We start from the raw sequence: 25,250 nt of genomic DNA on the forward strand, positions 1-25,250 counted from the left end.
TGGTTCCGCATTGTACGCTATCGCCGCCCCGAGACTAACAATGGAACTGCAAGCAGTCTGGAACGTGGCCGCTAGAGGGCAACCACACCTTGAAAATGTTTTAAAATTGCAATCGCAAAGGTTCAAGGATTCATTCGTATCTATATTTTGAAAAAAACGAAGTTGTATCATCTCATCCTTTCATTTTTGTAATTGATTATTCAATTAATACTTTTTTACACATTATTTAAATTCTGCTATATAATTTCTACAGAGAATGCAAGTTAATGCTGAGCTGAAATTCTTTTTCTTCACAAAAATTATTTCTTTTATGAAATATGGAATGTGAGGATTGTTTGAACTATTTTAATCGGTCAAGAAATGTGAAAGGAAAATGAGGATATCTATCTATCTATCTATCTATCTATCTATCTATCTATCTATCTATCTATATCTATCTATATCTATATCTATCTATCTATATCTATCTATCTATATCTATCTATCTATCTATATCTATCTATATCTATCTATATCTATCTATCTATATCTATCTATCTATCTATATCTATCTATATCTATCTATCTATATCTATCTATCTATATCTATCTATCTATATCTATCTATCTATATCTATCTATCTATCTATATCTATCTATCTATATCTATCTATCTATATCTATCTATCTATATCTATCTATATCTATCTATATCTATCTATCTATATCTATCTATATCTATCTATATCTATCTATCTATATCTATCTATATCTATCTATATCTATCTATCTATATCTATCTATATCTATCTATCTATATCTATCTATCTATATCTATCTATATCTATCTATCTATATCTATCTATCTATATCTATCTATATCTATCTATCTATATCTATCTATATCTATCTATCTATATCTATCTATCTATATCTATCTATCTATCTATCTATCTATCTATCTATCTATCTATCTATCTATCTATCTATCTATCTATCTATCTATCTATCTATCTATCTATCTATCTATCTATCTATCTATCTATCTATCTATCTATCTATCTATCTATCTATCTGTAGTTGAAATGGGAAAGATGGGAACCTTACTGGATGAATGTCTCATCCACTTGCATTGGAGGCTTTGGGTGGTAAAAATGTGTAGTTCTGGGAAAAGCCGGAATTTGGTAAATTGTGGGAAATGACTGCTAATATGTTTGGAACGGGGGTGGGGGGGGGGGGGGGGGGGGGAAAGGGCTAGAAAAGCCCAAATTGCTGGAACAATAATAGTGCAAGATTTTGGGTGAAGAATAGCGTACTGTATGTGTGAATGCTCTTTTGTGCTCACATACATATTCAAATATATTCTGATGAAGAGTGGGAAAAGCCAAAGTTTGGGCTGAAAAATGATGTCACACTTTGGTTTTCGATGTATAATGGGTGCCCAAGGTGAACAGACCTCAAATTCACTTTGCCCTTCCCCAGCGCTTGCAGCTAATCATGTAACTGTGTACATACTGTCCATGGTAGGAGAAGCAATGTATATAGTGTATACTTGCTGATTCATGGTGTGTATTTAACTGGCTGCAGGTGGGTGGTCACTGGTGATTCCTGAAAGCTGCGCGTCACCACAGCTTTTAGGATTTTCCTGCTCTGGGTGAAAATATTTGTCACAGGAAGTGGGGAAAACTTTCCATGTTGAACTTCAGCCCAGTGAATTTTGAAAAAAAAAAAAAAACTCTCAAAGAGTATTTGACAGAACATAAATGAACCTTTACTCTTTTGATCAGCAAGACCCTCCACATATGAACTGGGACTCTTGTGATGTTGCTATGGCAACGGGCACTGAAGCCAAGGCTTTTTTTCCCCTCACTCTTCTTGTTCAGTAAAGAATGTTTCATTTCCTTTTCTGCTCCGTCTAGACTGTTGGCCTTCTGCCACGGGGCGAGTAAAAGTTAAAATTCCACGTACAGTACTGGTACTCAAATAACTTTCAACACACTATCTGATGTATTCATAGAGCAGTCACACATGCACACACACACACACACACACACGGTGTTGCGTGCATAGGTCATGAGTATCCACCGTGAGGGCTTTTGGGAGTGTCCCAGCCCATCAGCGTTATGTGTGAATCAGCACATCAAAAGGTGAGGAGACGTGCGCATACATGACCTTCACGTGAAAGCCCCGGAGGAATGCAATGCACGATCCCCATCATTTCCTCTCGTGTAAAGTGCATAGCAGGGTACAAATGAGCTGACAAATGAAGAGCTAAAAAGACGCCTAGCTGTGTCCGCAAGGCATCTTTGAAAACGATCTTCCTGCAAGATGAAGGGAAGAATTCCGCTCTAAAGTATCTTAAGCACTTAATTTGTTCTCCCACATAGAGAATTACAGCTTATTAAATGGAGTAATTTAATGACTTGACATGTTGGGTGGGACATTCAAGGTGCTTTCTAAATGTTTGGGGGTCACTGTTCCTGTGGTTAGTTGTTTTGTACTCCACTCTGATCCTAAAATCAGCCTCGTAGTTTGTTGTAGTTGTTCACCTTTTTGTTAGCGTTCCTGTCTTTATCTTGTCGTTTTGTTCAGTTCTTCTCGTCCCTAGTCGAGCTTCTTATAGTCTGTCTTTTGAGTTCTCCAAAAAACCCTCGTCCGAGGTGCATTTGGTCGCCCAGCTCCATTCCCTCTATGACAATTACGGTGGCATCTGAAGACATGATGCTTCTTCTATTCAGCAGGTTTATATTGACTTGGAATCTCAGCAAAGATATCTCAAAAACAAACCTTATTTTGTTTCGTTATATTTATTTTGTTTGATTCCTTTAAACATAGTTGTCATTCACCGGCCATTCCAGTAATTCTCTCCACCTTATACTTCAACATCAATGTAAAGCGTCATCATTTTAAAAGAGATCTAAAAATGTGATTAATAAGTTAATAAGTGATTAGCAGTCGTCTCAGGCGCATTTGTTTATACACTTCTGACCTTGAATTCTGAAAGGGGGGGGGGGGGGAGTACGATCACCAGTCAAAATTACATTACAGTGTAACCATGCATTCACTTGTCCAAAAAAATAATAATAATATAAAAAATAATAATAATATAAAAAAATGTAACCGGAGCAAACATGAAAAGTTAAACAGCCCATTTAGTGAACCTTTAGTTAAGAACACTGCAAAATGTTTGTGATTGTTTTGTTTTCCGGATATCTTCCAAAGCAGAGCGCTGTAACACGAGCCAGGATCTGAACAATTTCCCTGCAGGTGGAGGTGGAATGTGTCAGATTCCAGGCTTCCCCCGCTGGAGGTGTAGGTGTGGCAAATTCCACTGACTATGCTTTTATGGTGCCACTTGGCAACCTGGCCTCAACTCCACTTTAGGAGTCAGGTGGAGGAAATGAGCACCGGAAGACAAAGCTAGCCTTTATCTGACACGGTAGCCTGAAACAACACACTCAGGCTCATAAACACACCTTTCGTTCGGATGTAGAGAAGGTGTCATGGCGTTTCTATGGTAACAGGCGCTGTTTATGTACAATGACCGCTTTGATATCAGGCACTCCCCGCTTGCTCGCTCACTCGCTCCCTGTGGGTGGGTGAGTAAACAATATTGAAATGTTTGAGGGGTAGCACTCGGCGTGTTTACCAATTACCATCAAACAAATGGTTACGAGCTTCACTCGGATGATTTCAGTCTTGAGGACATGTTTGGACGAGTCGTTCCGTTGCAAGTGTTTTATATTGTTATGGCGTGATGAAGATGAACAAACAGGTCGAGTACACGCAAAGTGCGTTCAGAAGTCTAATTTGAGATCATACGCTGTCGGCTCAAGTGAGCATGAATCGATGCCAGATCGAAGGTGCAGGACGCAGAAATAAAACTGAAATAAAAACACATTGATATGCGACTTGGTTGTTTTTTTCAAAAGTACAGAGACAGAAACAAGATCTTGCTGCTCATACAGTGTAAAAATGGTGACGTCCAGTTTCGGCGAGGGGGAAAGCAAACATGAGCTGTTTTCCCACGACGTGCAAATGAAGCCAGGTGAAAAATGTCAGTGTGATTCCAACCAGTAAACATCACAGTTGTTTCCGAAATCCCTTTCAGCATCAATGTCATGACAAAGTCAAGATGATTTTCCAAAAAGAAAATGCAAGTCAATCTTGTTGGTCATTGTCCCCATCCCAGGATGTGGCATGGAGTTTCCTTTTGAGAAGCCTCTTTCTGGGGATTTCACTGAGGGAGAAGGGCAACGTGAGGTTTGAAGGATTCTCCTTCCGAGACACGATGCGATCTTTGATGGCTTCTTTAATCACCTACAGGAAGCAAGTGGAGGGGATTCATTTCAACAGTAGTACCTTCTTGATGTGTCTGTCTTGGAATGTATGGAAGCTTTCTCTGACCTGATTCACAATTGAGATATACCTAAGTAGGGCTGGCAAACTTTATTTGATTGTATTTATGTTTGTTTTTGTTTATTTACGTGTGAACAGTAGCCTATTTTATAACAGCGGTTTTTGTTCTTCAAGGTACTCTAGGAATAAAGTTAAATTGAGCTGAGGCACTCTAGTAGAATTCACTATTTGTTATGTCAATTCAAATCTATTTGAAATGTTTGCAATGTCTTCAGACAAGCTAGAAGGGAAGGTCATTTGCAGGAATTGGTTATCTTTATGGCACATCTGTCTGGTCAGCAGCCAAATAGCCATCTATCTTCACTTGCTAAGCTTCTCATTTCCCAAAGCAAGAGGTTATCAAAATGCGTACTTTTCAACGTCACAATTGTGGGCGGAGCATGGGAATCGAAAGCAACGAATGTTGCTTTAAATGTGGAGGTGCAGAGGGATTTGGGAGTGATCCACACGAGAGAACCATTGCGTCACATTTGACTCCCAACTTAGGCCGGAAGTGACTCAGTGAAACTCAGTGAAACTCAGGCTGCTCTCTCATAGTGATACAACTACTACGCTTGATAAAACATGTAGTGACAGTAGAAAGTTTTAAAGTTGCACCATAATATGACCAATGTGATGATTATGGGTACAAATATTCAAAGGCCACACAGAAAGAGGGCTACAATAAGAACCTGGGAGTACACAACCATTTTGGAGAAAGAAATATATAATCATGATAATGAGGACAACAATAAGAAGAAGGAGGAAAAGAAGATTTATATTTGGATTGAATGTCAAACTGACCTCCAAGTTGTTGAGGGTGTTGAACTCCATCAGATCGTGAAGGCGAGTGTAAGCCTCGTTGGAGTATTGAAAATTGAAAGTGGAGAATGGTGACTCGGGATCATCAAAGATGTCGAAGTCTGCAAACTCTTTCTCCTTCTCAGTCTCTCTTGGAACACCTGATGATCAAATCAGGAGTGATGAGCTCAGCAGATTTCGACAGAAGTCTTTTTTTGTTGTCGTTGTTGTTAAATTGAGTCGTACTGAAGCAAATAAGAAAAGAAACAAATGAAGCCTTGAAAAATCTCACGGCACACCACCAAACAAAATGTCAATTGTATATTTTCTTATTCTTTTTGTTGTTTTGTTTGTCAGTATAAGTCGCTTGCATAAAAAGATGGATATTTGTTATTGATCTATGTAGTTGAGCCTGGTCTACTGGGAATTGATCCTAAAGCAGCTTCCCAAAAGTCAGCTATGTAAACCTCTACTCTGACAACGACCTAGTGTATGCTGCTATTATGGGATGGATGCCTAGCATGCATTCATGTGTCAAATAAATTCACACAGGACGCATTAGCTAGTTTTGGAGGACAAATTCTCAGACAAAACGCCATATGGAGGGGAAAAAAAATTGCAATTCGGAAAAGTGAAGCAACCCGTAGGAAACCCATTGAGTATTCAGTCTGGATAGCGACTGGAAGTCCTTTTATGGAATATGCCGTTGGTTTAAAAAAAAAAAGAAAAGAAAAAAAACTTACATAACTTCCATAAACAGACAGCGGAAGTATGTGGGCCCATGGCTGACTGAACGTAAAGCGCCACTGGAGACGGAAATGAGGTGTTAGGATGTCTTGGTGAGAATAGATAGGAGGATACATGACCTGTTTACACATAGAGTAACTCTCCCACTGCTCTGACAGATTCCCTACCCTACCTGGCTCCTCATCATTCTTGCAAACAGCTGCTGTCTATGCAGACGGCAAAAATGTATGTGGCTTTAAAAACACGTCGTTTCCATCGATAACCGACCGCAATGACCCTGAGCGTACACGTTTCAACGGTGAGCAATGGGGCACAAGTGGCGAGCAATAATTAGTGGTGGTCTACAAGTATCGCGTAACTTCAAGGAAGCCATGCCTCATGTGCCCTTACGGTAAAATAGCATAAAGGGTGCAGTTAGAATGTTTTCCCTGTGGAAAGCTCGCTTGCTCGCCATATGTACGCTCGCTGGCTCGCTGGCTCGCTGGCTCGCTGGCTCTTACCAGGCGCTTTGAACTGCCTGAAGTTGATGTTCACCAGGACAAAGTGGATGACAGTCGGACAGTTCTTTTCGCCTTTCTTGGGTTTGAACACGTAGCATTCCTTGAGGCCCTCGCGGTCGAACACTTTGGGATCGATTTTCGGGAATGGAAGCTTGTTCATTCGAGCCCACTTTTCAGCCAACAGGATCTCCTGGTGTGCACATTGAATACATTCAATCATAAATAATGCTTTTTTAAAATCAAACAAATTCTGCAACCGCTAGCGTGACGCATTTACTGCCAAAGGCGTATCTAGCTAGCTGTATTTGTTTCATGACAAACATGAATTGAATGTGTCATGACACATGGTGGAGTCAGACCTTAAACGGGGGGCTGGAGTCACTCGGTCGTGCAGAGAAATCAAAGGAGATGATGAGGTCGACGCCACGTTGGGGCCGCAGGATGAGCGGGTAGGGAAGGTTGTACGTCAGGCCGCTATCCACCACGTGGATCTTCTTACTTTTCACATCCAGAGGCTCATAGATACGGTCAAACTCATCCGGGTCTGAAAAGGTACAATTAAGGCAAACGAGACTGGAATAAATGCCTAATATAGGAGTGTCACATTTGTTGGCATGGACAAACTTGAAAAACAAGCAGCCTCTTATTATGAATTTAAAAAAAGAATTTTTCGACTTTTTTTTTTTTTCCCTTAAATCAAATGAATAAGATAGCGAGTGGTTATTTCCAATGTGGCCTGAATGTCGAACGTGCGCATTTGCGTGGTAAAAGAGAAGAAAGCAAAATAAACATTGCTTGTTTGTATAACCTGTGACAGCATCCACCTCTTCCTCGGGTGTAGCTGCAGAGCGGTTGAACCCATTGAGAGGAGAGAAAGGCATGCTGGTGTTCAGGTTCAGGCCCAACATGAAGTTATGCACCTGTTGAAAACAAAAAAGTGACAAGGTGAAATTTCTATTGGCATATGGGCGGAAGGAACGATGATGATATTGTGATTTGGGTCACCTTGCCCGCGCGGCCCTCTCTGGTGTTGAACAAAGCGGAGTCACTGAAGAGCGACGTGAACATCCGTTGAACCCAGCTGGCCTGAGCGGTGCGATGGTACTCGTCATCGGCCTCCTGGTTCTCTGTGCCACCTGACCGCCAGCATGTTTTTCAAAGTCAAGTTAGATAGCACATCCAGAGGAGACAGAACAGAACACAATGTTGTGTGGACATTGGCCTTTGCGTGTGTGTAATAATCCATGCAAATGGAAAGTTTGCCACAGATATGAAAAACACACGGTCAGGATTTCCACTTTCCTCGGACTATATCTTAATAAGTCAACAGACTCTGTCCAAATAGCATGGCAAATTGTAGCTCACCTCTGCGGACTTCATCCTCGTTGTCCATGCTGTCATCTCCGACGATGTGCTGCGGTTTGATCTGCTCTGTAAAAGAAGACGACGCCAAACATTTGGAAAAGCACCACAGGCGTCGTTTGAATGAAGGCAATTGGAGACATTGTTCAAACTGAAAAGAAATGATCATTTTAGTTGGATGAAATTGGATGCATTCTGAGCAACAAACTTGAATAACTACTATGGGAGAGGCCAGCTCCAATTGTCAAAGAGCGTTGAAATACGAGCAACTATAGAGTTTAGTCATCGGCAATAAGGTGGGAGGGAGTCCTGGCGCCGAGACGGTGCTTAGATCCTTTACAAGCTGTCAAATTGTATCGCGAAAAAGAGATGTCGCAATCGTTTAGGTTTCTGGCATTTGAAAAATGTTCACAACCCTGGATTAGATCAGCCTCGTATTTCTTTGGAGTGGCATCAAGTTTGCGCACGCAAATCTTGACTAAATTAGGTCCTTATTGTTCCACACATCAACACTGTGCCCAAAGGATTTGGCATTTCTTTGACAATTCTTTCTCACACCCAAAATAGACGAAAGCACAAATGTAATACAAGCCATTCTTGAACAGGGCGGAGAAGTTTCCACACGTTTGGCACTATCAATGCTTTGTGCCTCTACATGCAAAGGTCATCCTAAACAAATGCATCGGACCTAAACAAACATCAGAAATTCCCCTGGAAGTTGATACCTCGCAACTGTTGTGGGAACAACAAAGACCATCGCTACACACAAACACATTCGTAGGTGTGGAAAGGTGTGGAAATACTTGCGTGAAGAAACAAGAAAATATAACATCAATGCGGTCAATCGTTCATTCGGATGATTTGGGTGAATGACATTATTATTATTCTTAATTTATCAAAAAGAATCATATTACGCCACGATCCACAGAAATCCAAGAACAAATGTAAGTCTGAAAACCTTTGGAAAGCTATTTCCAAGGTTTTGGGACTTGAGGAAACCATGATCAGAGCATTTATCCACATGGGGGAAAAAAACTGTCAACAGCGGTGAACCTTCCCAGAAGTGGTCAGCCATCCCAAATTAGGGAGGTGAAAAAAAGCGCCCGCAACTAACCTCATTTGAGGTCTGTGGTCGTGACGCAAAGCAAAGATCAGCCAGTTCAAAGGCAAATAAAACACCACTTTCCGAGAAACGATACGACGATACCCAAAACGTTTGGAGGAAATATTCGATGGGCTGCTAAGATAAAATGTGAACATTTTGCAAGGTGTGTGGCCTGCTACCTAACGTAGCATTTCAAACAAAGACTTTGAAACATTGTGCCAAGAGTCAAACATGGTGGCTGGCGGCAGTGTGATGTCTGCTTCTGCTGCTTCTGCTGCTGCTGACCATCTGTTCACGGGCTCAACGCTCCAACGTACATACCAGAAAGCCGAGCTCCGAATGGCTGAAAAAACAACGACAGGGTCGTAGGAAGCTGGAAGCCATCCCAGATGATTTTGGGTGAACCCCTGGATTAGATCCCAGTCAAGACAGACAACCATTCACACCATCACTGAGCCAGAACGGAACGCAAGATCGGATTATGGATCTATTGGATCTTCATAGATGGTCTAGAAAGCCGCAGTTATTTTTTTTTTTCATGTCCCCCTTTAATGTTATTTACTTTAATGAAAATAATTGTCACAGTTGGATCACTGTTTTACTGATTAGCAGTAAACAAAATTGGTTGCTGTTTGGAAAGAAGTAAAAGATTTTTAAAAAATCAGCGCCACCATTTTCCTGCTTTGAGACTTCTTGAGCTGAAAAGTCTGGATTGCTGCTTAGCAGTTAGCCAAAGCATTCAAGTGAAACAGGAGAGGAGTAGAGAAAGTCGTAAGTGAGGGGAAACGCTTACCTAACTCCTCCTCCATGGTGGAGCCTCCTGGTGTGTATTTGACCCCAAGCACTCTGTTGAAAAGAATGGAAAAGGCGCTGCCCCACACACCTGCCACAATCCAAACATACAATTATTTGGAATTTCAGTCATAAAGGCCATGGCATATTCTCGATCACTCACACTTTTCTCACCCATTAGAAAGTGAAGAGGGTTTTCTTTGTATTTCTTGACAACTGTCCCCATGAAGAACTTGCTCCCGAACAAGTCGGGTGTCATGAAGGTGCCGTATTTTGCCATTCCAATTTCATACGGGCTGAACTCCACCCAGTCTGCAAGTCAATTCCCGAGTTAACTTGGCAAAGGGGCAGTTTAGAACTCAGCGTTTGTCCGCTAGCGCTGACTCAGCCCAAACGCTGCTACCGTGCAACGCTACTGTCTGTTGAAATGCCAAAGCACACTCAATGACTCTTCCCAAACCCCCCCAAAATAGTCTCAATGTTTGGCGGCTGCGCGTCTGCTTTGTGGCCGATTTGAAACGTTACAAATTGGACCCGATTGACTGGCTTTAATGGATCCGCCGAGGCTTCCGTGCTTTTGGTTATCATGCCTCTCGGATGATTTGGGACGAAACCAAGTCGACGCCCTTGGATTGACTGCCAGTCCATCACGGAGCACACACATACTTAGCCCATTAGATATGTTAGTGGAACGTGGGAGGAAGCCAAAGAAGTACCGTTCTCCGGTTTCCTCTCACATTCCAAAGACACGTCATTATAATTGAAGGTTTTGAATGATCTACAGGTATGAATGGTAAAGAATGGTGCTTGCCTCTTGCGTTACAATTCAAATGGATGTTCTAATAGTGGGGAACACTGGTTTCCAGGGATGTCTGATGTTGGGCTTGTAGTTGATAGGGGCCTCGGGGCCAACAAAGAGGGTTATTCCATACAGGTTACATGAAAGTCAAGTGAGGCTTGTTATCATGACATATTTGTTCAGGCTTGCACGATATACAACAAGCGTTGCGTTGCAGGCATGTGACTAAAAATAGACACATGTACACTGACACAATTGTTGTCGTGATTATTGCTATGGAAAATTGCTAAGCCATCCGTTGACACCAGAAGAGTCGAGACGTAATGCGTGCTAGTCACGTTTTAGAAAGAAAATGTCTGAAGGGGATATTAAGTTTGATAATGGTCCATGCTCCGAAGACAATAGTTACCTGCGAACTTGAGCTCGGAAACATCAGGCTTAACGTGCAGACAGGTGAAGAGAGGAAGAGGACTTTGGGCCTGGTTTATTTTCTCCTTAATGTCACTTAACTTGATGTCCATCCTCTAAGGAGAAGAAAAACATGGACCGATGTAGTGGAAGTTCATAATATACTCCGGGAAAAAAAATCCATTGACTCTTACCGCAGGTATGAGTGTTTCCCCGATAAGCATACCAAAGATATCGGTGAAGGTCACTGGCTGTCCAGAAGCCTTCTTGCTCCACAAGGCTTGGATGTAGTTGGTTATGTGTTGGGGCAGCAAAAGCTTCAATGGGTTACTGCTAACTCTCTTCATTAGTTCCGTGTTGATCTCTTTTGGGCCTATGTTTGGAAAGTCAGGGTGCGAGTAGAGGCTGGACATGTACCTAGAGAGAGTCCAGATGCATTTATTTTAATACAACACATGAAAGTTGCAAAAGAGATAGGGACGCTTTGAGTTACCAGAATGCTCCAAAACAAGTTGTTATTGAAATCTGGGCCATCTTGGGACTACCTACCAGGTGGATCCGGAAAGACCGGCAATATAAGTGGCACAATCGAGAACTCCAGACTCAAAGAGGGCCTTCATCACTCCCGAGTAGCCGACCATGGCGCGAAAGCCACCTCCTGAACCCGAGACGGCGATGATGGGTACCTGTCCCGCGCACGAGAGGAGCGTCATCAGTTTGCGTCAAACAATCTCATACTTACAACTTATTTTCTCTGCCTTCATAACCTAAAGCTAATCTGAATCCCGTGAGAAATATTCCACTATTTCCTCATGATGGATTGGCCATTGCTTGTCGTGCCAGTAATGTGCTGATGTCATGAACAGATGTTTGAAAAGTCCAACATTATTCCGAGAAACCTTCTGAAAAAAAAGGTGTCACGTTGTGACATTGCTACAAGTGAAGACAGCAGCGGGCTATCTCATTCCTCAAGAACTTCCTGGACAGGATGAACACTTGCAGATAACAGGCGGCCTCAAGGGCATCACAGAAAATACACACGGGCCAAGCAACTTTGCGCAAGGAAGAAGAACACAATGTTTAAGACATTAGCAATATTGTTAATGTTTTGTTGCTCTTTCCAAAATTCGACATATTGATACAAATTCTAGTTTTAAACACCTGTTCCGGTGAGCTGGGAAGGAATTGAGGCTTCTCCATGTGGAGAAGCTTCTTGATGCCCAGCATGACTCTTTCTCGCCGCCTCTGTCGGAACTGCTTCTCATTGTCACACAAAGCCAGGCTGAACCGTAGATCCGATTTGGTGCTGGAGGAACAGAGACGTGCATTTTACTCAAACTAAAGATGCTTTTGTGGTAAAAAAATAAAAATAAAAACTTTGAACCGCTCTATTGATTATGAAATGGGCATGGCCTAAACCTAAGAAAAAAAGGAAAGGAAAAACCTTACCATATCTCCAGGAACATTTCTAAGTAGACCTTGGTTGCCTATCAAAACAATAACAAGACATGTCATTCAATTCCACCAACTGCAAGTGTTGTTTAAACACGCATATTTGAGAAGTACAAAACCCAACATGACAGTCTGACGTGTTGTGGCTCACTTTGCCAATGAGCAAGGTCTCCTTTTGTTTGTGGCCAACTTTGAGGTTGGAGATGTCAAAGGAGGCAGTCCCGAGAGTCTCGTCCACCACATAATTGGCATCCATTAATGTGACCTGAGTAAACAAGTAGAAGTACATTATTATCTCAGATCACCATTAATGGCAAAAATGTTTCCAAAAAAAGAAAAATCAAACAATTCCAACCTCAAGGACATTCTGCAGGTTGGGGTCTAGTATGAAATGAAACGTCTCGTTCCATTTTGGATTGACGTTGTTGTCTATGTGCTTGGTCTTCTTCCTGCTGCCTGGGGTTGTCGGGATGAACAACTCCACATATGGATCTGGTGTGTCCACTGCGCAAACACACACACGGGAAAATAGTTAAGCAGATTGTTATTGCATGAATGAGATGTGAAATTACAACGATTCACTCGCATTTCTGAACAGAAGAAAAAAAAAATGACGTAGGGATGAGAAGGTGCTGATCCTGCACCGAAATTGAAAGACATCATGATGCCGGGTGGTCTCTTTTTTGTATTTATGACGCTTGGTCCAAAATGTGTTACTTCATAAAAACAGATAGCAGACTCACACAAGTCCCCGAGTTTTCCCTTAGTGACACTCTCGGCTCGATCAACCGTCACCGTGAACTTGTGGGAAAATTGTTGCTCCACCTGAAATGCAGGATTAATGTCATATTATATAATGCCACCAGCTTAGCAAGAAGAAAATCAAATAAGATGGGGAAAAGAGTTATGAAAAAAGCATTCCATAAAAGCTACCAAATTCCCCAAAATGCTATCAATAAAAAACGTCAATAAAACATGAATACCCACAATTATATGAGATGCCATGGTTTTAAGTTAATGATGGAAGCCTTTATCAAGATGGAGTTCAGGAGAAGAACATCTCAGTCCTCAGTTTACTCCGTTCGAGCCTGTAAATTGAAACCAATCAGTTTCATGTTTTAATGCAAACTCTTTAGACTTTTGGATCCAGTTTACAAACAACACATCAGATGTTATTTGAATAGTTCATATTTGTATGTGCGTCTGGGGAATTAAATTCAGTGTTGTCTCATCAGTTCCTATCTATTCACCAGAGTGCCATGGGTGATGAGACTGGGAGCACGTAGGAAGATTCCGTAGTCATCCAAACCGTCACGTAGTTTGCCTCACTGATCCAAATTCGACAAGTGCCAGGTCATTCTGGCCCTTGTTCAGCAGCATACAAAGGGCTCCGTGTGCGTGTGTGCGTGTGTGCGTGTGTGTCGATAAAAGCCACAGTAATCACGCAAAAGAGGCAACAAAAATGCACAGTCGGCAATTTTCAAAAGCGTCGGTCTCCTGCATCACATTTATACTCGGATCTCTTCAAATATTTGCAGTTGCGCTTCAAATCTTGAAAACTCAACAGCATGCACTAAATGCACTTGCCATCATAGTGGTGAACTCATTGTAAATGTGAAGCACGTGGAGCACCTCTGAGCTGAGAGCCCACACAGCAAGTGCGAGTGCAAGCCAAATGTCATCACAAACGACTTCGAGGATTTCCTCAAGTGACAAAGTATCTGCATTGCATTTGTTCCTCATGGCTCGTTGATGCGAGGAAACACTGATACTTTTTAAATCCTGTATGTTTTCTAGTGGCTTATCATAGTACAGATGAGTCGATTGATTGATTGATCATTTGGTTGATTGACAGCTACATCATTGGTTGTAAGCATCATTTACAGTGTGTATTCGTCACAATGCCTTTCCATTTTTTTTCCTCTGTAACACAAGAGTTGAGGCAGATGGCTGTCCAACACCAAATATTGCTTCACTCAAAGGTTTCTATAGGTTGGGGAAAATGTCTTCCTTTCCCCAAAGTAGCCTATGATACGAAATAAACACTGGGGTACTAAACATGAGTCATTATTCTAAAATAAAAATAAATAAATAAATAAATAAATAAATAAAAATAAAGCAGTACAACAACCTTGTTTTTTTTTTATTTGGCACAATGCAAATAAAATCGAATTAAAGTGAAACGCAATGAATTATAGACATTTTCATACAAGTTCTGGGCATTGGGCAATTCCCTCGAGCCATCGGTACAAGTTCGTGATCCATAGCTCCTCCATTCACGCCTGCTGCAGTCCACTCTAACAAGTTCTGTCTGATTGTTTTTTTTTTTTTCCCCCCGGCTGGACATGTCATAAATTGTAAGATTATTTTCATAATAAAACGCGGCTTCATATGACGTTGAAGAGCTTCTTAGACAAAATAACAAGAACAACGACGTGCATACTTAAAATCTTCTATCATCTGACCCGGGCTAAAATAGATCACGGCAACAACAACAAAGGTTTAATATTCGGGGCTGAAGTTACTAAACTTTAGTTTCCTTGTTATCCAAAATTGCGTAAACGGCAGTTACAGCCACAAAATATACTTTTTACCAGTGCGCCAGTCTCTTTAATGGCAAAAAAAAACATAAATGTATGAGAGAAAAGAAAGTAAACATACCTGAAATAAGATGTTACGAGTTCATAAAGCCTGAAAAACAGTAGTGTCATGCCAATCGAGCGAGCACTCACTCATTCCACCATAGTCATGGAGGGAGGCGGCGCTTGACGCGGAGAAGCGGCGTTGACTTGGACGGGAGCGATACGTAAACTTTTCAAAAAACACAAAACATTAATCATGAAAAAGAGACGCTAGCGTCGTCGACGTGAGGCAACAAAGGTGAATCTAGACAGAGAAAGTTAGTACGTAGCTGCGCTCCAATTACGCACAATGCGTCTTGGCTGCTGCATCCACTTGGGGGCGCGACTCACTACTTCCAAAAGCAATCAATTCACTACCTCAACTTTTGTCCTGTGAAAGTTCATAATTGTCCACAAATGCACCTCTTGTGCCATCCAAAAAAGCAAAGAAAAAAATCTGCCATTCATTTTGAGAAACAAGAAAAACACAATATAACATAATACAACAATTGTTATTTGTCTGAATAATTCAATTATAGTGAGGGGGCGATACTATGCGTTAAGATGACTCACACCAATTGAAAATCAAACGAGTGGGTATGAATGGATGTCTGCGCCTGTTCGAGCGAGAATAGCATGAGAATGACGTCACCCACGAGCGCTATAAAGGTGCTCCAGTGCGCAGGATGGGACGTTCAACTCTCAGCGGGGAGGTGGAGAGCAGTGCTGCTGACAAGGAAGAAAAAAAAAAGTTCTTGCAAAGTCTTTGGAGTATGAACAAATCCACTTTAACGCTTGTGTTCTTGTCTCTTGGCTGTCTTGTATGTGAAGGAGGTAAGTGACAAATCGACTTGATTTAACGCATGAGTGTGCTTCTGTTGGTTTGATGGTTGACTTTCCCTCTTGGTGTTTCTCAGGTAACCTCTGCTGCTCAGAGCCATGCCAGAACAGAGGTGTTTGCACAGCCCTGGGATCTGACGCTTATGAGTGCGACTGCACACGTACCGGCTATTACGGTCCAAACTGCACCACACGTGAGTACATCAAGATACCTAATCTACTCGGAAATAGTTTCTTTTCTGACTGACTAACGTTTGTCTCGGATCTTTACAGCTGAATTCCTCACCTGGCTAAAGGTGCTCCTGAAACCTACTCCCAACACAGTCCACTATCTTCTCACCCACTTCAAGGGCTTCTGGAACATCATCAATAACATCTCATTCCTCCGAAATGCCATCATGAAATATGTTCTGACATGTAAGTCTATTGAATAGAGCCAGGAGACGCAATCGCGATAAATCCAAACTAACAGCCATTGTTTTTCTTCTTCTTCTAGCTCGCTCCCACATGATCGACAGCCCTCCAACCTACAACGCGGATTACGATTACAAAAACTGGGAAGCTTATTCCAACCTTTCCTACTATACAAGAGCCCTCCCTCCGGTTCCAAATGATTGCCCAACTCCTATGGGAGTCGTAGGTGAGTTTTTTTTTTTTTTTTCTCTGCCTCGAAAACCAGTTTTCTTAGATTCCTGAATACTCGGCAAGGGGTGGGTAGCTGAGTCCCATTACATCAGAGTAAGTCATCTTGTAAAATGGGAATTGGGCTCTCTTCGTAGGCTTGTGGGGGATCAGGTTAAAAAAAAAAAAAAAACTGGCCAAGTGAGGTTCTTTCAACAAAAAAGCATTGGAGTGAAATCTTTGAATGACTGGTGTCCATGCTTCATCCAGGTAAAAAGGAGCTCCCTGATGCGAAGCTCCTCGCCGAGACGCTACTGATGAGGAGAAACTTCATACCTGATCCACAGGGCAGCAGCCTTATGTTTGCATTCTTCGCGCAGCACTTTACACACCAGTTCTTTAAAACGGACATGAAGAGAGGCCCTGCCTTCACACTGGCCACAGGTCACGGGGTAAGACTACAGCTTGCTGTTATCTCGTGGGATGAATATCTTCAGGTTTCAGGTATTATATTTATATGTTTTTTTTTTTTCAGGTGGACCTCAGCCACATTTATGGAGACACCCTGGACAAGCAACACAAACTGAGGCTCTTCAAGGACGGCAAACTGAAACATCAGGTACATGTGGAGCCGGTGTGTCACGAGAATCCCTTGACCGCACAAGTGTCTCACGTTTCATTTACTCTAACTACAGATCTTGGATGGGGAGATGTATCCTCCTACAGTAAAGGACGTGGGCGTTGATATGCACTACCCTCCTCATGTCCCCGACTCTCACCGCTTTGCCGTGGGTCACGAAGCTTTCGGCCTGGTCCCCGGTCTGATGATGTACGCCACCATTTGGCTGCGGGAACACAACCGCGTATGTGACGTTTTGAAGCAAGTCCACCCTTATTGGGATGACGAAAGACTCTTTCAGACCTCGCGGCTCATCCTGATAGGTAAGCTCATTCGACTGAACTTATGTAATCGGTTTTACCAATCACCCACCTCTGTTGCATATACTGAGGTTTTTATTTTAGCCTTGACATTAGGAAACCGGATTGAGAAAATGTTCATCGTTGTCTAATTTCCCTGAATCGATCGTCCGGCCAACAGGAGAAACCATCAAGATTGTGATCGAGGACTACGTGCAGCACCTGAGCGGCTATAACTTCAAGCTGAAATTTGATCCCGAGCTGCTGTTCAGCCAGCGTTTCCAATACCAGAACCGAATCGCGTCCGAGTTCAACACCTTGTACCACTGGCACCCGCTGATGCCCGACTCCTTCCACATCGAGGAGAAAAACTACAACTACAAACAGTTTGTCTTCAACACCTCGGTAGTGACTGAGCACGGCATTGCCAACCTGGTGGAGTCCTTCACCAAGCAGATAGCTGGACGGGTAGGTTTTTTTATTCCCAACGATGACATCATTATCGACAGTGATGATACTTTATGCATAACAGCTTTTCTGTTACTATTTTTGTAGGTTGCCGGCGGTCGTAACGTCCCAGCACCGATTATGTACGTGTCCATTAAATCCATTGAGGGCAGCAGACAAATGCGTTACCAGTCTTTGAACGCCTACAGGAAAAGATTCTCTATGGCTCCCTACAAGTCTTTTGAGGACTTGACAGGTGAGGTTGGGTTTTTTTTTTTTTTAGTACTGTTGTCTGTGACTGCTAAAGCAACAGGAAGCTTAAGCAAGGTGCCCTTATTGCCGCATTGAAAATACCACACGCTTAGCGACATCGTCTTACGTATGCTGAGTATTCTTATCAGTTCCATGTTCATCTCAAATTGAGATAAACAGATTTAACAACAAGATGTAAACAAAAGGAAGTGGGTACTTGCTAGAGCGGAACGAAAACTACGCATGAGTAAAACAGAAAGATTATTTTCCTCAATTAACCTAACGTGGCTATTTGACGAACGGAGGAGGAACGCTGAATGCTAAATTGACCGCTCCTTTCTATAAATACTTGTATCCAGTCTAAAAATGAAACAGACAATCTTCCATGAACCAGATTGACAACTACTAAAGACAAATATTTCCTCCTTGCGCCTCCTACAGGGGAAACAGAAATGGCAGCAGTGCTCGAAGAGATGTACGGAGATGTCGACGCCGTGGAGCTCTACCCGGGTCTGCTTGTGGAAAAACCCAGAGCCAATGCCATCTTTGGGGAGACCATGGTGGAGATGGGGGCTCCTTTCTCACTCAAGGGCTTGATGGGGAACCCCATCTGCTCCCCAGAATACTGGAAGCCCAGCACCTTTGGAGGCAGTGTCGGATTTGATATTGTCAACACGGCATCTCTGCAGAGGCTCGTGTGTAATAATGTGCGGGGTCCCTGCCCAGTGGCCTCATTTCACGTGCCCGACATTGAAGATACAGGCTCCATCGTCATCAACTCCAGCGCATCCCCATCACAAAGTGGTGACATGAACCCCACAGTCGTTTTGAAAGAAAGGACTAGTGAGCTCTAAATATTTTGATCTTTTTGTATTTGGTTGAACTAATTATTTATTTATTTATTTATTTATTTAAAAAAAAAAACAATATTTATACTATTTATAGTAAAAGAATATTTTATGTTAGCAGACTGTATGGAAATGTCTATACTTTTTATTTACTAAAGGAGCGTGTATAATTTATTGTAAAATGAAAGACCTCAAGAACTGCAACCTGATACTTGAAAGCTAGTTTACAATTCCATCATAGTTTTTTTTGTTTTCTTTTTTTGACTGTGTTTTAAGACCAAGAGCTGCTTTGTATGACTTTTCTTCTGTTTTACTGTTCCATAATATATGTTATGATCTGGACCATGAGGCTACTGTAGACAATGAAATAGTGGCACTTTAATGTGGCTCACATGTGATGTAAAGTATTTCTCATCATTAAATGATATTTCTGATGTACTCATGGCTGAATATTTTTGAGTTACATTTCATAACAACCCAAAGTTGGGTCGAATTGACCCAAGTTAGTGGGTCAATCCAATTTTTTGCTTTGAGTGTGGTGTATTTAATTGAACATAAGATGCATTTGCATTTAACACAAATTTCATTGGAATATTTACGAGCACTTGCTACGTTTCAAGAAACCGCCTTTTATTCAGGCTTTCGGGAACATTTTCAAAAAAGTCCATGTTTGGACAAACGTTTGACCGGGAAAGATGCTCCATCCTTTTTACTGGACATGATGTGAAAGGAAACGTCAGCAAAGAGGAAACGGTATGTCAGCGACAGAGGCTGGCAATATAAGACAATTATTTTTCTTGGGTCTCACTCCAAATTAAACAAAGTATGTTGACGTGACTGTCGGCACAGAGTCGTGAGTCAGGCCACGGCCCAGCCTCCTCCTTTCGACACGAACAATGACAGCCGCATTTTCCCATCAATACGGGCGGACAACACTTTGACTTTTTCCCGTTCGCTCCGGGTTGTTACTTTGGCAAAAAAAAACAAAAGACAATAATCAAGTCATGTGCATCGGTTGTCTTTTCAACTGCCTCGCTGGCCTCCTCCGCCTGCAGGTCTTTGTCCTCCGTAGGATTCCCTTTCACAAATACTTGCTCCATCACGGCATGAAAATGACCTAATTGTGTGTGTGCACATTGTTGGCTTTCCAGATTGTCACTTTGCCCAAGAGTGTTATTATTTCATTACACGGCGTTACGTAGCATACTGGTACAGGATCAGGATATGCCGGTTGTAAATTGAAGGTTCTCAGGAAACTCGAGTATTTTGCTTCTCTGTAACTCTGAAACCAGATTAGGCATGGCGGGAAGGAGCCGCAAAAAGGTGTTAGAGTACGTGAAGCCTTGCAGGTGTGGTCTTGAATGGGATTTGAGCTCATGGCAGCTGCCGTGAACACTCCAAGCTCTGGCAGTGACCCATCCACATCGCGTGACACCTCAATTGTCTCTAATTTGTTGCTCAAGCCATGTCAAATCATCCAGAAAGTCATTCTAAGGTTAGCGATACAATCTGGATTCTGGAAAATAGCAAAGGTCAAATGAAAGTCATGGATGATTATGAGCCCACAGTAGGGAAATTCACAAAACATGACAGCATGGCGAGTAACTGGTCACTTGGATTGGACTGAGGGGATTCGAGATGGATGACCAGTTTACCAACATCTCACCACATCCTGGAACTCATTTTACTCTATTACATACACACTGGAATGACTCAATAAAACGTTGGCGTCGTTTATATGTCAGGTTTAAATCGTCACAGAAAGGGTTCAGAGTTCACTCTTGTTCTACCTTTTGAGCTTTTTGGGGAATATTATAGATGTATATAATAATATACTGTTGAGATATAGAGAAGTGTCGCGTCTCGACCCCAGCCGTTTTACTATGTGTCTGTTGTCATGGTTTCCGTCTGTGTGCTCGCCCCTCCCCTCCCCTCCTGTGTGCCCATGATCATTCTCACCTGCCTCTTGTTACCTGTTGTGTATTTAAGTCCTGTGTGCCCCTCAGTCCCCATCGGATCATTAATGTCTTTGTTTCACGGCCCAGTCGGTCAGTCCTCTTTTTGTTACATAAGTCATGTCAGTTTGTTTTCTTCAATAAACCAAGCTGGTCCAAGCTGCACTTGGTCACCCTGCTCCAAGAAGTCCATTTTTTTTTAGGTTTTGGAGGGTAGGTGACTTTTTTTATGCGGTTTGATTAAATGATCCTTTTCCTGGAAACCTTTGAGTTACACAGTATTCACATTTTCATTTGTATTCCTGATAACAATCACTCAATGAAAAAGTCATTAGAAACTGTCGTTTGACAACCTGTGACTATTTTCCCAAGAGTGCCTGTGTGTGTGGGTGTATGTTTTTCAAGTTTCTAATTGAGGTTTTTGGCATCATTCACCCTAACTGAGGAAAGATGCCTATGATGTCATTGTTTGATAAATCACAGCAGTTTCACTTGAGTCACTTCTTGCAGGTTTCCAGGGTAAATGTGAGTGTGGTGGTGACACATTCAAATTATTCATTGGTGTGTCTCAGGTGTAAGAAAAGTCCATATTCAGATTCTTCAATTTATTCTTACTTTACAAAGAAAAAAGTACTGAGGCATCCAACTGGAGGAAGATTTTTTTTTTTTTTTTTTAAACAAAACAATTGGTCTAATTCGTTGAAAACTGCTACCAGTTGTCACATTCTCATGACATGGAGAGATACAAATTGGCAGGAAGAAAAAACAATGAAGGACGGAAATGATGAAACAAAAACGAAACACCTGAACAAGGAACGAGTGTTAAGATTGGTTAAGAAATGACCGGGCTGACGAGAAACAAAACCTAATGAGCAAAACATGCAGAAGACACTCAAGAAAACAAGACGTGACAGGAAAGTCATTGTAATCTGCCATATTTAAACAGGTTAAGCCAGATAATTAGTCTCTAAAAGTCAGACATACAGTAAGTATGAGATCACCTTAATGTACAGAACGCTGACTCATCATCATAATGCTTTCATTTGCTTTTATGGAAATACTACGATTGGAGATCCTCCAGGTGCCTCAGTGCTACGCAAATATACTTCATGTTTGACCCGATTCATAAAAATAGTTGACTGTGTTCTACTTTGTTGAAACTATGACAGGGTATCTATCACAAATGACTTGGGAATGTCAACTATTTGACTTGGTGTCTCCCTTGTTTTCCCAAAGTTGGTAACGTCCGGTGACTCTCACCTTGACACACCTTGAATCGCTTTCATATCTGCTTGCTTACCTCTCCTACTATTGTTTGTCTTCATTCCATTTGTCCACAAGGCTTGGGAAAATATTTACTGCTATTTACTCATCAAAGATACAATAGGCAATTGGCTGTGTAGAAATAGTTATACCTGAATCATGGAACACAATTTCTTTTGTAACTTATGCTAAGATGACTCAGCACAATATTATTTATAGAGCACTTGAAAAATGACTGTGCATAACATAAATGGGAATAAAAATAAAGACCTAAAATGACCATGGTTAACTTTTTATTGATTATATCGTTTTAGAAAATGGATGCTGCAGTTCCTTTTTTGAAAAATGTATCTCATTGAGGATTGACGGACGAACGTATGAGAAAATAATGGCGACTTGGTTTCACGTGAGAACTTGAGACAGAAGAAAACTAGTCGAGTAACGCAGGAACAAATTTTAGTCACTCAAAATAATCGTATTATGACACATTGCTTCGTACATATTGCAAATGGATGAAAACTTTGTCAAGGGCATTACTTCAGCTATCCAGCAAGTTTCACATCAGAAATTCCAGTGTGATGCAAAAAAATGATGAAAGTAGTTCACAGGGTATTGATGAATACTTTTGAAAGCACATTCACAGGCAATTTTTGCTAACTCAATTCCATAAATGAGTACATTGTTAAAACAAGACTGTGGTACTGATAAGACCTATTTGACGGATGTTTTGTGCATAATAACAACAAGGATATTGTTCATCACCAGCCGCCTTTGGCAAGTTTTACCTGGCCAAATGTTTCCATGACATGTGTGACATGTTGTCACAACATGTCTGGGGACAGGTTTCAAAAATATTCCGGAACAACTGTACGGTATCTGTTCTTTGATACAAACAGGATATGCGTTGGTGATGTCATCGTTCCAATATTGGAAGGCTACACTTGAGATTGTGACACTTGCCACGTCAGATCATTTTGCTTCATTCATTCATTCACACTATACATTTGTGTAAAACAGCTGGCCGCTAGTTGTGTTTATCCCAAACCTTTCCAAACAAGGAGTATAAATAGTTTACTTAAGTAGAGAGCTTTATAAGCAATGGATTTTTATTGGCATATGTGGCTATAAATCATTGTTATAGTAGTAACAAACTCATTGTATGAAATCTTGTAGAAAGAAATGAGATGTTTAACTGGAAAAAACTATTTACAGTCTGTAAATGATTCTCCAAAGGTTCTCCCTCACTTGTACAATGTCCATATATACTGTCTACTTCCTGCTTGAAAAGGGTTAACAGGAAACGAAAGTGGCCCACCGGAAAAATGTCGATGTTGTAAAAGGAACTGTTGGATTTGTTCCTTTTACGTCATTGCTTGCATTTGTTCAACTAAACTGTCACTCAGTGACATTTTCAGACATTCAATGGTGACCACAAGAAAAAGACGCACATTTCCAAAGCCAGGCTCTAACAAACTGACTGAAGGGGAAGTGAAGTATAGAGTGAACCCTTAGCAGGAAGTTCAAGGTTTGGAGTTTAGATTATTTCTACTTAAAATACTGAGCTTGATAAACACAAACAGAAAACACAAACATTGGTTTTTATGTCAGCCTGGGGCCAAACACTAAAATTGTTCTCAATAAATAAATACATACATACATACATACATACATACATACATACATACATACATACATACATACATACATACATACATTGAGTGCCACAAAAAAAAATCAGATTTTCTGAATGTGACCCCCATCACTTTTGAACCTTCATGGCTCCTTTCGTGCATGACTGCAGTCCTCTACAATAGTTTGTTTTTGTGTTGTTGTAGCTCCTCCCAGTGGACTGTGTGGATAGAATGGCAGAATGACAGAAAACAAATATAATCTAGTCCACCTATGAGGATTTAGGCCATAACAAAGCATCAACAATACTATCCAACTACAATCATATGAAGAAAAGTACATTTTGTACTGAATTTGTATTATGGGCACTTTGTTGTCATTGACACTTGCGACTCATCATTGAGAATAAAAGAAAAAAATAATACGACCAACGCTAAGACTATTAAATGGATGAATGTCTTTCATAAAGAGTCCCTGAGCTCTGACGCACAAAGTGCTGACCTCTAGTGTCATTACATAACAGAATAATGAAGGAGGCGAGCGAGCCATTGTTTTATGAGCATAAGAGATGTTGATAAGTGGAATTAAGAAAGGAAAAAAAACGATCCATGCATATGTTTAAAAATCTATTTTTTATTGGAGCAAGGCTTATGATGTATTTTCAGGTCTTGGAACATTCCCAGCTAAATAATCTGCTGTACTCTCTTCCAATTTAAGCATCTCCAGTACTTAGTAAGAGACTGAGATGATGAAAACCCCACCTGACACGCACTGTGTGGCTGAATTTAAAAAGTCTGCTAATCCTTTAAGCCAATAACTACAGGACGCAAAAGGGCAGAAAGACGACACAGAAGTCAGACAATTGCACAAGCTCATTCGGAAAACGATTCATCACTCGTTTTGCAAGTGGGCCGATGAAGACAAATGTCATTGTTGAACTTTTTTCATGTATTTAAATCTGCTGTTTGTGGTGGATCATTTTCACAACATAATGATGTCCATCAAATGTCGAATGGACCTCTGTCCACCTTTGCAAAGACCAAGTTTTATTCACTTTTCATTTAACATTTGTTGCAGTTTTGGAGCACAATATTTGTATATTGTCATAACAATAAGGGTGGTCTAATATTTAGTTTTCATTGCGTGAGCGAGAGCAAGGCAAAGATATTGGATACAGCTCAGAGACAACAGTGCCATTTTTGTTTTGAAAAGGCGCGTGATGACACATCCCTAGCTAGAGGTGCTTTATGTTTGTCATCATGTGTTTATTATGTGAATTTTGGAATGCCTCACAGACACTTCTGTGAATTACAAACAAAACGTTTATTTCAAATTTGAAGACTTATTGTGTACGCTAGCTAGCTCTTGCATCAATCAACTCTTGTTCATTTTGAGCGTGTGATATGTCAAGAGGGGAAAACTGTGAAAGAAAATATTAATTAAACTCTCTCTCTCCACCTCTCTCTCTCTCTCCCTCCCTCTCTCTCTCTCTCTCCCTGTATCTCTCTCGTAG

General features: G+C 41.2%; 2 protein-coding genes across 3 annotated transcripts; one reads left to right on the forward strand and one right to left on the reverse strand.

Moving 5' to 3' along the window:
- Window positions 1-3,885: 3,885 nt before the first annotated feature.
- On the reverse strand, window positions 3,886-15,416 carry pla2g4ab (phospholipase A2, group IVAb (cytosolic, calcium-dependent)). 2 transcript variants are annotated; one of them, XM_049720354.2, is made up of 20 exons: window positions 15,274-15,416; window positions 15,005-15,154; window positions 13,331-13,431; window positions 13,087-13,168; window positions 12,699-12,847; window positions 12,495-12,608; window positions 12,341-12,378; window positions 12,053-12,197; window positions 11,441-11,577; window positions 11,086-11,308; window positions 10,893-11,007; window positions 9,859-9,996; window positions 9,686-9,775; window positions 7,791-7,856; window positions 7,431-7,561; window positions 7,234-7,345; window positions 6,785-6,969; window positions 6,426-6,615; window positions 5,182-5,339; window positions 3,886-4,299 (listed from the first exon to the last, which is right to left on the reverse strand). In XM_049720354.2, exons 3-20 carry the CDS (start codon window positions 13,346-13,348, stop codon window positions 4,141-4,143), a joined length of 2,250 nt encoding a protein of 749 aa, XP_049576311.1. In that variant the 5' UTR covers window positions 13,349-13,431; window positions 15,005-15,154; window positions 15,274-15,416; the 3' UTR covers window positions 3,886-4,140. The 2 variants fall into 2 exon arrangements, with proteins under 2 accessions (XP_049576311.1, XP_049576331.1); XM_049720374.2 differs by lacking the exons at window positions 3,886-4,299; window positions 15,274-15,416 and adding an exon at window positions 4,309-4,386 and having other exon boundaries at window positions 15,005-15,247.
- A 234-nt stretch (window positions 15,417-15,650) lies between these two features.
- On the forward strand, window positions 15,651-19,328 carry ptgs2b (prostaglandin-endoperoxide synthase 2b). Its single transcript, XM_049720471.2, has 10 exons — window positions 15,651-15,798; window positions 15,882-15,998; window positions 16,078-16,221; window positions 16,301-16,444; window positions 16,696-16,877; window positions 16,961-17,044; window positions 17,121-17,367; window positions 17,525-17,811; window positions 17,899-18,046; window positions 18,484-19,328. The coding sequence occupies exons 1-10, from the start codon at window positions 15,651-15,653 to the stop codon at window positions 18,894-18,896; spliced, it is 1,914 nt and encodes a 637-aa protein (XP_049576428.1). The 3' UTR covers window positions 18,897-19,328.
- Window positions 19,329-25,250: the final 5,922 nt, after the last annotated feature.

Source organism: Syngnathus scovelli, chromosome 10, assembly GCF_024217435.2.
Source record: "Syngnathus scovelli strain Florida chromosome 10, RoL_Ssco_1.2, whole genome shotgun sequence".
In the NCBI taxonomy this organism is placed as follows: domain Eukaryota; kingdom Metazoa; phylum Chordata; class Actinopteri; order Syngnathiformes; family Syngnathidae; genus Syngnathus; species Syngnathus scovelli.

What these genes read in the sequence shown, in the direction of transcription:
- ptgs2b (XM_049720471.2), top strand. Translation starts at nt 15,651, where the DNA reads ATGGGACGTTCAACTCTCAGCGGGGAGGTGGAGAGCAGTGCTGCTGAC. An exon ending in CATGAAATATGTTCTGACAT is followed by an intron (nt 16,222 to 16,300) that starts GTAAGTCTATTG and finishes TTCTTCTTCTAG; the next exon opens with CTCGCTCCCACATGATCGAC. An exon ending in CTCGCGGCTCATCCTGATAG is followed by an intron (nt 17,368 to 17,524) that starts GTAAGCTCATTC and finishes TCCGGCCAACAG; the next exon opens with GAGAAACCATCAAGATTGTG.
- pla2g4ab (XM_049720354.2), bottom strand. An exon ending in GAAATGTTCCTGGAGATATG is followed by an intron (nt 12,198 to 12,340) that starts GTAAGGTTTTTC and finishes CTGTTCCTCCAG; the next exon opens with CACCAAATCGGATCTACGGT. An exon ending in GGTCTTTCCGGATCCACCTG is followed by an intron (nt 11,309 to 11,440) that starts GTAGGTAGTCCC and finishes GACTCTCTCTAG; the next exon opens with GTACATGTCCAGCCTCTACT.